General features: G+C 40.3%; 1 protein-coding gene across 3 annotated transcripts in view; it reads right to left on the bottom strand.

Moving 5' to 3' along the window:
- LOC144084529 (apoptosis-stimulating of p53 protein 2-like) overlaps window positions 1-14,086 on the bottom strand; it is a 36,681-nt gene that overhangs the window by 14,577 nt on the left and 8,018 nt on the right. For 2 of the 3 annotated variants that reach the window (XM_077613056.1, XM_077613058.1), the window contains exons 3-9: window positions 8,418-8,565; window positions 7,751-7,864; window positions 5,755-5,825; window positions 4,376-4,477; window positions 1,786-1,960; window positions 1,527-1,708; window positions 1,265-1,429 (exon numbers count right to left, since the gene is read on the bottom strand). In XM_077613056.1, the coding sequence (XP_077469182.1) occupies window positions 1,265-1,429; window positions 1,527-1,708; window positions 1,786-1,960; window positions 4,376-4,477; window positions 5,755-5,825; window positions 7,751-7,864; window positions 8,418-8,565 (957 nt within the window). Of the gene's footprint in view, window positions 1-1,264; window positions 1,430-1,526; window positions 1,709-1,785; window positions 1,961-4,375; window positions 4,478-5,754; window positions 5,826-7,750; window positions 7,865-8,417; window positions 8,566-12,332; window positions 12,473-14,086 lie in introns of those variants that run through there. The other variant, XM_077613057.1, reaches the window with a different exon arrangement.

Raw genomic sequence — 14,086 nt, 5'->3', positions numbered from 1 at the left:
TTACACTCATCAGGTCCCAATTAGCCTAAATATGAAAGAGGAAATAAAAATGCATGCCTTGCAAGAGTCTGGGTCTTAGGAGGTTAAAGAAAAACAGCGAATTTTGCCCTTTTACTGCTAGAATCCCAAGAAGATAACTCTGACATGGCTGCAACATCAGCAGGGCACTTGCTTATTACAGGTCTATTCTTCCAACTGGAAGTCAATAGACAGCTGGGGCAGAACACCGCGCAAACGTAGTGTTTGCTTAATTGCTTATGAAAGAAAAGTTATGTTCCATCTTCATCTTGTAATTTGTCATGAGCTGTTCTGCCATAGTACGGAGGACCAAATAGGAGAACATTAACTAAGTAATCTTTAAATACTTAAATGTGTCATTAATTATTTAATATGGCAATTAAATAAACTAAAGTGTCATTGAATGAGTCATTAATTAGTTAAATTAACCGCATTTTCCATGTAAAAACATTATCATTTCACAATTTTTAACTTTTAATTACTCCATGGACATTTATGTTTCAGCACTTTATGAATTTATAAACAGTCATCCAAATAAATTCAGTCCTGCAACTTGTGTCCATGAAATAATTAGTGATTTAATTATATACATTTTAGATTAACTGAGCGGGGATTTTAAACATTGATATTTTTAATGATACATTTATTTAATTCCCATTGCACGACACAATTAAGCATTTATTAAAAAATGTATATGTATATGTATATTTCATTCTGGGCGGCCTGGTGGTGCAAGTGGTTAGCACGCCGGACCCACAGCTCTGGGGTCCTGGGTTCAAATCCATGTCCACCTATGTGGAGTTTGCATGTTCTCCTGCGTGGGTTTCCTCCGGGTACTCCGGTTTCCTCCCACATTCCAAAAACATGCATGGTAGGCTGATTGGACACTCTAAATTGCCCCTAGGTATGGGTGTGAGTGTGCATGGTGGTCGGTCTCCTTGTGCCCTGCGATCGGCTGGCCATCGATTCAAGGTGTCCCCGGCCACTGGCCCGGAGACAGCTGGGATTGGCTCCAGCACCCCCCGCGGCCCTCATGAGGATAAAGTGGTTTAGAAAATGATATGAGATGAGATTTCATTCTGCCCCATTTGATCCTCCATAATATTAGTGCAGCATTTGAATAGCGTTCGGTGAACGGCGTATTGGTAAACAGAAATGCCACTAGGGGGCTCTAAACTCATTCTGAGAAGTGATCAGCTCATGAGCACGTAAAAACTTGGCTTTGCATGTTGTGTGTGACTCTTACGGGCACGTTCTCCTTCTGCTGCAGTGCCGCCTTTTTCTTCCACAGCCGATCGCGCAATTCGCTGATTCTCTTGTCCATCGCAGCCGCCTCCATGTTGCGCTTGTTCAGGTTTTCACGTTGCTGTTGCAGTTTGGAGTTTTGGTCTTGGTTGAGCTTGTTCCTCAACTGGCACAACACATGGGGTTACAATGTGAGAAAATTGGACATCGCAATCAAACCTCCATTTTTATTTTATTTATTTTTTCCCCCCACAAGTGCATACCTGGAGCTCCTTGTAGAGGCGGTCTAGTTCAGCAACGGAGCTCTGGTTGTCATGGAAGTTGTCCACTTTTCCACTTTTGAGCAAGTCCAGCTGTCGGCTGAGCTCCTCAACTTTGGATGCCGCCATCACTAGCTCTCTTTGCTTTTGCTGGAAGAGGTTGTTCATCTGCTCGATTTCCTCCACTGCAGACCAAAGGATGTCAGTGAGGGGATGAGGGAACATCAAAAGTGTTACACGTCCACTGGTTACGGGGGATTACCGAGTTTGCCGTTGCTGAGACGTTTCTGCTCCACTTGGCCCTTGAGAGCTCGAACCTTTTTGAGTCGGCCCTCCTGGTTCTCAATGTTGTCACGAAGGCGCTGGAGCTTCTCTTGCTCAGACACCTGCTGCTGATGACGCTGCTCCTGCTGCTTTAGGTAGCGCAATCTCTGCTCCTGGTGAGCAAAGCACAAGAACTGATTCAACACCTGTAGTTGAATTACAATTAGAAGTATAGCAAACATGACTACATTTGGAAAAAGACTGTAAACGGAAATATAAATATTGTGTCCTTGGAAAACATTTCACTGTTCTAATGTTGACTGCCTGGTTTTATGACATGGGTTAGAGTATTTTTTTGGACTGCCTAAGACAACATATTTGCCACGAATCATTGTTGGACTTGTAAAAGTAAAATAAAAAAATAACACAATTTGAATTTCAAGTATAGTTTACCGATAACTGTAATAATACTTGGCGTGAGCACAAAATAAGACGATATTTTTACCAGCACCACGGGATGTTCATATCTGACATGAAACGTGACGGGAACAGGCTCTACGACAGTTTGGGGCCTTGTGTGTTGATGGTAATTCCTGTTTGTCGACATCAACATACTTCAAGTTACTCACATTCCTTGGTTTAAGCACAGGTTTGAATACATTGGACTGTAGAATTTCGACTACGCGTCATACTTAAAATCCTTTACTTTCCCCCAAAATTGACTGTGTTTTATAATATTGTGCATCTTATGTATGTATTCCGGTTCTGTGTCATGGATGTAATGGATGTATTATGTGTTTTTGTTTTAAAACTCAAAGGATTAATGAACTCAAAATCTATTTTGTTGGAGCATACCTGTAATATACTGCTCAAGACACATTCAAATAACCATCACTACCATGAATAAAAGTAATGAATTATTTAATTCATTGACTGCCTTCGACAACACTGGATGCCCAATTCATTTAAAATGGGATAAATGGCTGGGAATGCTCTTTTTCAATGCTAGTGATGGCGCTACATGTCCAATCCCTTTTGGCTAGGTGGGCTGACAGCAATCATTCACTGTCTGCCTCTCCCAGTCAAAATGGTTTGAATGTCTAATTGGAAGGGCTGGCGGTAGATTAAAAAAATTAAAGCCATTAAAAAAATTAAGTGTTACCATTGTGTTTATGAATCTTGCTAATGCCCAGCGTGATGACGAATGCTTTTGTGCGGTTTTAGAAAATTCTGAAGTCGTGATGACGAATGCTTTTGTGCGGTTTCAGAAAATTCTGAATTCATAAAAGGCAATCATCGTTGGAACAATATTTAACTAAACATTACATGACTTAAAGTGTTTGTGTTTACGTGCCTGTGTATGTATGTTTACTCAGCTGCCAGTTGGTTGCCATCTCCCCCGCTCTCCACCATGCGTGCGCCAAGTCACTCCAATTGAAAATGCCTTTGCATGTCTTATTAATTTTAATGGATTTATAGTTTTTCTTTTTTTTCTACATTTTTTGTGTTTTGGTATGCTTTTATAATTTTTTAAAGATTTTAAAGGATAGCATTAGGGATGTTAGAATGGGTTGGAAGGACATTTAAAATCCCTCTCTACGTATGATCAACCCAAGTTACGACACCACTTACGAAATTAATTCATTTCAGAAGTCGTGGTATCACTGTATGATTAATAAAAATAATAATTACCATATTTTCCCAATTATATGTCACTCTGGAGTATAAGTCAGCCTATATAGGTCCAAGCGGACTAAGAATCGCATTTTGGAGGTTGCTAAACAAGAGGCTATTCATAGTATCTAGTATTACTTTAAAAGAAATGTATACTAGTGCCCTTATTTGTCATCAAAACCACCTTCGTGGCCAGCAGCGTAGCCCAGTCTTGTAGTGCTAATGTAACATTCCTTTTTTTTTTTTGCAAACTACCCGAATACAGCTCAACAACGGCAACTTTCATAGCATGTAAACACCCTGAGTCGCCCTTGTGTATGTTTACAGGCCAAATCAAACTCAAAACAGTGCGACTTAATAGTCCAGAAAACATGGTACATAAGTTAATCATTCTGCTTTCATCCAGGGCTACCAGTACTGGCAATAGTTTCACAGAAGATTAGGGCATTTGTTAAGTGACCAATGTCTCCAAGCACATGATTATCCAAACAGTTCTCAATTCATTTCATACTCAATTTGTTGACTTATCAGGGAAGACCTACCCTGTATCCTTCCAAGATAGAAATTTGGAAAGGTACAAATATTAATTTTATGTGCAATTAACTATTTTTTTTATAGTGGTTTGTGTCATAAGAGAAAGCAAAAGAGGCAACCGTCTCTAATCTTAAAACAATTTACCTGCACGGATTCCTCCCACCTGTCTGCCATAACTCACTCATCTTCATATGATCATTTTAGTTTCTTTTTTTCCTTTTCATTCTTAAGCCTCCTTTAATCTCCTCTCACTTTTTTCCCAGCCACTCACTGTTACTTTTATCACCAGCAGCACTTAAGCTCTTCATCCTCCATATCCAATCATCTCTACCAGCTCCAGTCTGGACTTTCATCTTCATTCTTACATGCTGGGTTTGTACCTTGGAAGCAAGAAGTTGCTGTTGGGATTCAATCTGCTGCTGCTGCCTGGCTGCCATCTCTTGGAGCTCGGACAAAGTCATGTCCATCCTGGGTGTGGACCTCTGGACAAAATCAGCAGAAAAGAATTGTCATTCTTGTTCTTCAATCTTTTGGTATGAATGTATAACAAGAAAGGTTTATTTTAGAATTACAATTTGAATTAGAATTAGGTAAAGTGCCAGGGACAAGCGAGTCTTTGTAGATGTGGTGCTGTTTGATTTGCATGTATATCCAGGATGAATTAGTTCCCTCATTGCATGGTATAGAGGAACTAGAGAGTGGGTCACATACTTCACATTAACATTATGTGCTTCAAACGGAACAGAAAGCTATCAATGATCCAATCAGCTCTTGAAGCCAGTTTAGTTTTAATGAGGGATAGACACTACTGAGGTTCATTGTTTTCTACTTTCATATAACACATTTTTACTTCAGTGAGAGACAATGTTTCAGTATTGAAGGCAATAGACAACAGCGGATGATTGTTAAAAAAAACAGGCAGCCAAAATGCATTTAAAGTCTAGCATAGTCAATGGCAGCTATTGAATTTAAAAAATAAAAATAAAAATGAAGGTGCACTGATCAATCAATTGGTCGATTTAATGAAATTTTAGGGGACTGTGCTAGGCTGATCATGAAAAATATAACAGTTCAGACAGTTAGCCGTTTTAGCCTACTAGCATTTGACATTTGTGGTCAAAATATAAGCATGTAATCACACTTTAATAACCCCAACATCATTTCTCTAACGTCTGCCTCATTGATATACAAATATAGGAAGCAGTCAATTTTTTATTGCTCTTCATCATCACTTTGGCATTTCCTTTGTACGTGAATTCAATCAGATAATACCCCTTTAGTGAAAGCTCATACTTGGCTCAATTTCAACCTGTTCTAGCATTCAAAAAGTAGAAAAAGACAAAGCCATGATGTTATTTAGCAATTCTGTCTGTATTGTATTTATGTATTCATCAAGATCCATAAAACCTTGTGGTTGTCTTTCGGTAAAGCAAAATACATTTGTCATTTTTTTTGGGTCACGAAAATTAGAATGAAGTTATTTGGAAATAGGTTTAATCATTTTCAATTACATATTAAGAGAACCACTGCTTGTGCATTAAAATGAAATTTTCTTATTTCACAAGTTTATGTTCAATGTTTTACAATAAAATAAAATTTAGTCTAATGTTAGAGATGCATCTTGATATTTATGGGGAAAAAAGTATCGGCAAAAACCCAAAATCGGCAAGTTAGTGTTTTTTTAGAAATCGATGATTGTTTATTTGGATTAAAATTATTACTAGTGCACCTTTAATTAAAAAGATTCTCAGTAACTCACCCCATTCTCCATCCTTCTGTCAGGGGGTCCCTTCACTCCATTTCTCTTTGACTCGGAGCCTCTGGACCCTCCTAAGTAGGCAACATGGTAGAAGATTCGGTCAGACATTATTTAAAAAAAACAAATATGCTAATTACAATAGTTCACATTAACAGGCAGTAGTAGATGCGGACAAGTGGGGAGCAATAAAAAAGAGCGGCCTTGTCTGAGGGAGCCCTCTGCTTCTGAGAAACAACAGCATTCTTTGTGACTGGCAATAATCCCAGGATTTAACTTCATACATAACCAAGTGCCTGGTGGGAGGGTCTTGCAAGTACACATTAGCCTCATGAGGGGTCTGGGCGCTACAGGCTCCTGGAACTGGGTGGTAACATTTTATGCCTTGCAGTGGAGATTCTATAAGAAAAGCCTTTCCTTGTGACAGAGGGCCTTTAATCAAGATAAAAAAAATACTATAGCAAACAAAATAGAATGCTTTAAAGCTGGATGAATAGGTAAGAGGTGACAGTGATTAAGAGGAAAGGTGAGCCAACTGTGGGAAAAATAAGAAGGACTAAGATAACAGGAAGGGGAAAACAAGCGTCTAATCTCTAGACTAGACTCATGCTATGAGGGGGCAAAGGGGGCTTAGTTACGCAACCGTTGCCTGAGAGGATCGTACACCACCAAAACATAGTGCTAAAGAACTTAGGCCAATTTTACTGCAAGCCCCTGATGCTATATTAGGCCTCACAACTTGCTAAAAGGCAGCCCGGCAGCTGAGCGGTTAGCTAACCCTGCGCTAACCGTTAGCGCATCGGCCTCGCAGTGGGAGACCTGGGTTCAAATACAGGTCTATCCACCTGTGTAGAGTTTGCGTGTTCTCCCCAGGCCTGCGTGGGTTTTCTCCACGTACTCCGGTTTCCTCCCACATTCCAAAGACATGCATGGTAGGCTGATTGGACACTCTAAATTGCCCCTAGGTATGAGTGTGAGCATGGATGGTTGTTTGTCTGTGTCCTTGTGCCCTGCGATCGGCTGGCCACCAATTCAGGGCGTCCCGTGCAAAATCAACTGGGATAGGCTCCAGCACCCCCCACGACCTTAGTGAAGATAAAGCAGTTCAGAAAATGAGATGAGATCTTGCTATAAAAGGTGACTGGGGTTGGCTGTTACATTTCCTAACGAGCATTCTAGTTTCGAACTTATTTCATTTTTTAGTAGCACTGACAGATCAGTTCCCAACCAAGAAGAGACTTTGGTTTTTGTGAAATGTTAAGCAGCGCAGACACTTTGACAAAATATCTTTGTGAAATGTTAAGCAGAGCAGACACTGTGACAACATATTTTTCTTAGCGGATTAGATTTTTGCCATTTTGACCTACAAACTATAAGATAAACAAGAGGAGAAAGCATGCCAAAATAATGATTTGTTTATAGGTCAAGTACGAAACCCACTGTGAGTGTGTAGCTTTTCTCGCAACTGCAACTCACTCTACCACTTAATGCGATATGTGTAAAACATATCTTCTAATCGAAAGAGGTTGCAAAACTAGCAATCAGTTTATATTTCTCCTACTTGGAATAGAAAGCATAGATAACTCTTCTAATCAACTTTTTTTACTGTAAGATAGAGAGGGGGGCGGCCCGGTTAACACGTCGGCCTCACATCTCCGAGGTCCTGGGTTCAAATCCAGATCACGTCCACCTGTGTGGAGTTTGCATGTTCTCCCTGCGCCTGCGTGGGTTTCTTCCGGGTACTCCGGTTTCCTCCCACATTCCAAAAACATGGATGCTAGGTTGATTAGACACTCTAAATTGCCTCTAGTTATGGGTGTGAGTGTGCATGGTTGTCCGTCTCCTTGTGCCCTGCAATCGGCTTGCCACCGATTCAGGGTGTCCCCCGCCTCTGGCCTGAAGTCAGCTGGGATAGGCTCCAGCACCCCCCGTGACCCTAATGAGGGTAGAGCGGTTCATAAAATGAGATGAGATACAGAGGGCGGTGCTTAACACTTACCCGATTCCCTACTCGGTGCTCGGTTGTGACGCAGAAAGAATCGCACCTCCGCCCCATGTTGTCTCCATCCTTGGAGTACATCCAGCATCCGCTCCCCGTCCCCAACGGCTCGCTCTGAAATATGAAGGTTTACTGAACTCACTTCCAAGAACCAAGTCAGCGAGTGTAAATGTTGCTTCAAATGAAATGAAATAATAAATGGTGACAAAATCAAAGCAATCATTGTCTCCAGCATACGGTTCAAATGACCTCTGAGAATATGACAGGTGCTACGTCAAAGACTCTTGCCAATTTCAGGTCAAGTGATTCATTACCATTTCAGGAATTAATTGATTTGAGCAGTTCCACATCATAACACATTGCAGTCAAAAAGACATAGCCTGAATGCAAAATGGCTGGCCCCCCTTCACACTACTTGTACGAGTCCTTAAACATAATTGGTGCCACGTCGCCTTGGAAACACAGACGCAACTACCTCCTTCAGCCCTGAATGAGAACACTTTTCTGAAATGGATAAGATGCAAGAAAGGTTTGGGAGATCCAGAATGTTGCAAAGAATAAGAATTTCATTTGCATTTGAGAGTAAAAAGAAATTGCCACTCGGGCTCCTTTTTTCATAAAATACCTCTTTCTTCTTGACAGCAAAAAAAGCAACTGGGTGACTCACCCGATCCGCGCCACATTTCCGCCAGGTGACAGTCAGACTCCCCCGACTCTTTGCACAAGTCCACGACATCCCGACATAACGTTTCTGGAGTAATGGGAACCTCAGTAAAATGTTGATCATTGTTACTGAGGTAAACGGTCAGGAACATCTGTGGGAGAAGAGAGACCAGCAGAATTAGAAAATGGCTACAACACAGTGGATGCCACTTAGGGCCATAAACAGCATTTTTGTGCTCCTGTAATTTCTCCAGAAGTAATGCAATCACACATTTTCTCTTTACTTACTCGGCTGAAAATGTAGCATGACTGACCTGGAAATGTCTTTACACATGACTCTTTTTGTCATTTGACAACTTCTCACTACAAAGCGAACATTCAGGCAATCCTTCCACATTGACAATGAATGCAAATGATTTGGTCCGCATAGCGTTGAATGTTCTGTTTTCGTCAGTTATTTTCCCCTTTTGGAACACATGGCCCATCACACAGTCGGCTATTTGTTTAAAACAGCCACCTGCCTAGCATCCCACCTTTCTGACAGAAACGTGTGTCGCCAATCTTCATAGACAGAAATGCTGCAATTTAATACTTATTCTACATCCTTACAGCGTTGGAATACGTTAAGATTGTTTGTGTCATGTTTTTTCTCCTGCAGAACACATTAAAACTAAAAATATATTTCTCTCCCCCATTTTTATTTTTGAAACATTTTTGAAAACGCTCCAGGGAGCCACTAGGGCGGCGCTTAAGAGCTGCATACTAGAAAACATGCAAACATTTAGAGACCAAGGGTGTCAGACTCGGGTTGGTTCGCGGGCCACATTAACGTCAACTCGGTTTCATGTGGGCCGGACCATTTTAAATATAATATTTAGATGTTTTTTTTATATAAATGGATTAAAAGAACTGGATTAAAAGCCCTGAATATTCAGTTTTTTATAGATCTAAAACAATGTGCATTTTAGCTTTTTTTAAATATATTTTGAGATTTTACAAAATGTTTTTTGAACTAAAAACAGAAAAAAATATTAAAGAATTACAATTATTGATTTAAATGGGGGGAAATCAGGAAATTTAATATACATCTATACTCTTCATTTTAATTTGATCCTAAAACAGAAAGTCGGCACTCATGATTTACTTTCCCGGGCCACACAAAATGATGCGGCGGGCCAGATTTGGCCCCCGGGCCACCACTTTGACACGTGATTTAGACTGTCCTCCAAAAACATGTATGGTAGGCTGATTGAAAACTAAAGATGTTCAGGGTGTATCCCGCCCACTGCCTACAGTAACCTGGGAGGGGCTTCGGCAGTCCCACGGCCCTCTTGAGGATGATCGGTACAGAAGATCATGGAATGCTTGCAGACGCAGAGTGTTTGTTGTTGGAAGGCATAAATCCTTTGTGCTATTTTAAGTTAATTCTCCAAATTGGTAATTTCATCGATTATTTTACGAGCTGCGGGAAACAACACAATCCCCTGTAATTGGTGTCTTAAATCCTACTGTGTGTGTGTGTGTCCTTCACTGATAAGAGCAGTATCAGTAGGCCGGCCAACATTCCTCTGTTGTCAACACGGAAATCAGAGGCCATCTTGAAAAATTCCATTTGCACCAGCATCATGTACTCGTTAATTTTAACAGAAGCCCCCGGCGTAAAGGTGAATGGAAAATATGCGGTTTTACTTTTGAGCGTGCAGATAAAAATAGGGCATATGCATAAAAAAACATGCAAAGTATAGTTGTAATTCAACTCCTAGCAAATTCATATGTATCCCATCATTTCACACCGTGTTAGAGGTAAGCTCTTCAGCCCGAACCCGAACCAGAACCCAACCAGAATTTCGGCCTAAAATGTCAATCATTACTGAACTTCTCTCTTGCTGAAAAAAAAAATTCTACTACTTAAATGTATGGTCTTTCTGGCTGACTTTTTTTAAAATAACTAAATGTTTTTCAAATGTATACTAAAACAATGTGTTGATACTGAACTAAGGAATACTCGTTATAAAATCATTTCAAATCATGGATAAAACAGAGAGGGCGCTGGAATGTACAGTGGTACCTCGACCTACGAGCAGCTCTACCTACGAGATGCTCAAGATACGATGAAAATTTCGATCAAATAATTCTCCCCAGATGCGAGAAAAATTTTGAGATGCGAGAAAGCCAGGTGGCCATGACATGATAGGCTGTTTATCATTGTAGCGCACTCTTTTTTTTGCCGCATCTCTTTCGTGTATAACAGATATCTACGAGCACTGAACGATTTATTCAGACAAGTTTCTCCTACGCATGGACCAGAAAACGCACAACGCGCATGCGCGGGCAAAAAGAGGGCTTTCTGGGTAAAGAAGTATACTCGTGCACACAACACCAATAGCCAATGGCACCCTTTCTCAGAATAAAACTTCATTACCCACAATCAATACGTGGGTAGGCTGAGCTGTTGCATTTTTTCCTTCCTTAGCCTTTTAGCTCCCGCGATAGCTCATTCAAGACTACTTCTCGTTGGCAAGTGGTCGTGCGTTATTCTATTGTGAGGACATTTGTGTGCATCATTTTCGGAATATTTTGAAGGGAATACAACAGCAAACAGCCCATCGATAGCGAACGTGAGGGTGGAGGCGTGGCAAACAGCTAACCCGCCCAGAACCAAGGTAAAAAAAAATTTAATTCAGTTTTGTGTAAAGTTACATTAAACGTATGTTTGAGTGTGTCTGTATATATTACTCCAAGTTTATTTAAATTTGTTTGTTCCGTTACGAGTGTGTTATGGTGGAAACTAAACACGCACCTGTACCGGTAAGAGTGATTTTTGGAAAAGCTTCAAATTGATTGTTTATTATGCTAGAGAAACTTGCGTTGGCTTCGCTGAACGTAGACAATGTGGCGCTTTGTCCTCATACGAAAACAAACAGACTGGCACCTTGACGCTGAGCAGGCATTTAAACAGTTGAAATCGTCAAACATCTATATTACCATATAAAAGATGTAGATGTTTATATGGTCTTGTTAAACTCAGATTTTGTTACAAAAAACAGGCTTTAATCTATTATAATAAATCACCCCTCCTCCTGCCGACTCGAGTCGGGAGTCCCGAGGCCTCACAAAAAATATGAAATTTCGGGTTTGCTTCGTGCTCGGGCCGGATTTTATCGGCCCGATCTTAGCCCTAGATTGTGTTGCTGGCATATTGGTACAAACACTCAAAGGCTTTGTACACTTGTTCTAAGACTGCATTTAATAGTGTCGTGGCACGACAATAAAGCAGAATCTAATCTAATCTAGTCTAATCTAATGCCTAAAAGGCTTTGGGGCCAACACTGGAATAAGCGCTCAGAGGTAATCTGATCACACAGTAGGAATGGCATCTTTGATAAACTACAATACAACAATTGTGGTACCGTTAGGAGTGCGATCAGCTTTTCAGTAATGTTGTCCTCCAAATGAGTAGCGTTCATGTTTTCTTTAATAACCCATGGGTTGGGCTGTTAAATGTTTCTATTTTCAGGATGGTGCAACCTACGGAAGCCACTGCAAGAACCATCGGATCAAAGCTACATTTTGTTTTTGTGGCAGGAGGGAATGTGAACAAGCCAACTCATTAGCCAGAAACAATTGTAACAAAGCTTTAAATGTCTTTATTATCCCCTTTTCTTGTATTTCCAAATAGATCAGCGATTTGGGAGGAAAGACTCACGTCCCCTTAGCAACGTGAACCAATTGTCATTTACAGTGAAAGTGTATGACACAAAGTACCTGACAAGCATGTCTGCTCCCTTAAGATACAGATAAAAGGCCCTGTCCAATGTCCATTAATACTCTGGAACAGCTAGTGAGTCATCAGTGAGCAAAATACAGCCAGACCGGAAATTCCAACCAAGTGCCATCCCAAGAAAATGATGACAAATACCTTCCGACTCCTGTTCAAACATCACCATTGTTGCCATCCTTGTTTGTAGTTACCATGACGAAAGATCTACGCATACAGCTAGCTGTAAGGACATTTTTCAGGATTCGAGGAACAGCAGAGCAGCTGACATCATCAAAACTTTCCTAGCAATGTAGGACATTCAAATGACCCTTTTAATATTTGGAGAGTAAAAGGGACAGTGGCTGGCGATGGAGGCGTAACTGCTGAAAAACTAATTCCTTTACGCGATAAAGTTAATGTACCAGGAACAACATTATCTGGTACAGAGCAAGTAAATATTTGATGCCAGGCACTGAAGGTTGGCGCAGTGTGTGCTGAATCAATAATCTAGAAAAAACATCTAGATCTTTAATTATATCAAATCTCGTTCACCTTAAAAAAACAACCTCCCCCAAAAAGGGCAAGCAATAATAGCCATTTTAGTGGTTGGCAACCTACAGTAGTTTAGACCAGTTACCAGAAATTAGGGGGTTGAATAAACCAGGTTAGCCTGGTGTGGTCCATACCCTGGTTTTCACACTAGTTTGGTACATTTCTGGTAAATGAACAACCTTTCTCACCTGAAAAATCTTAATTTTGATCATGGAAAAAATGCATTTTGTATTGTGTTGTGTGCCACACTCACTATCCCTCCCATATAGTATGATATTACTGTTAATGGCAGCTATGAGTGACTCTGAAGGCTATGTGACATTTATATATGGAAAAACACAACCGGATGAGGCTAGTAAAACAAAAACGAGTGTGACAATTTTAGAGATAGTTTGCCTTATCTTAACCAAACTGAAAGTTGAGCCAAACAAGAGGCAGCACATCAGTTGTTCTAAAGCCCAGAGAAAGAGAATCGCTACGATCATGACAGATTTAAAAAATAAACAAACTAAGATCCGGCTCCCTTTCCCAGCCAGCATTTGCAACTAATAAGACAGCTTCAAAATGACAAACTGGCAATTATAGCCTGGGATATGGTCTTGAACGCAGCTGGATCACTGGTAGATATTCTAAAAGTAAAGCCGCGACACGGATGATGCATTGGAACCACATCTCAGGGATTAAATTAATCTGCTATAAAAAAAAAATGCATATTCTCACTAGGCTACCAGCTGTGTATTACAAGGATCTTAAACTGCCCTTGTGGTGGGTGACTCAATAAGCAGTCACTGTGATAAATGCTAATAAATATTTCAAAAAGTTATGAGAATTTCAATATTTGTTTACTAAAAAGAGGAATTTAAGTACTTCAATTAAGGTTTCCAAAGTTAAAAGTGATGCATCAAATCAAGCGGAAAGTTGAGGTAGTAAAAGCATGTCCATTTTGATCGTGGAATGTTCAGAAGCCCCTCTGTGTTCAATAACTTCACCTGGTCAAACACTGCAACATCAAAACCTTCACCATAGGGCAACATAATAGGACATCTAAGGGACATTGAGCACCTGCAGCTAGCTACCAACACTTTATTTGTTCTATTGAAAGGGGCTGAATTGTCAATATGAACAGAAAAGCCACTGGATCAGTTTTTCCAAGTTACTGTAAGGAGACAGAATCCTTTGTGTCACATTATGCTTGTGTTAACAGAAGGTGTGGGTCATTGTTTGGCCTAGTTTTAGTTACTTTTGGAGAATTGAGTTATGGCCATACTGGAAGTTTCTGTTTATTGTTTAAAGCTCAGGTGTCTGTATTGACATTGAAGACCTTCTGCCAATTCTGCGACTGGTTTATAAAATAAGCAAAT

The sequence above is a fragment of the Stigmatopora argus genome, chromosome 11 (genome assembly GCF_051989625.1).
Source record: "Stigmatopora argus isolate UIUO_Sarg chromosome 11, RoL_Sarg_1.0, whole genome shotgun sequence".
NCBI lineage: Eukaryota > Metazoa > Chordata > Actinopteri > Syngnathiformes > Syngnathidae > Stigmatopora > Stigmatopora argus.
The sequence above is the reverse complement of the archived record's forward strand: the minus strand, read 5'-3'. Positions and strand labels throughout refer to the sequence as shown.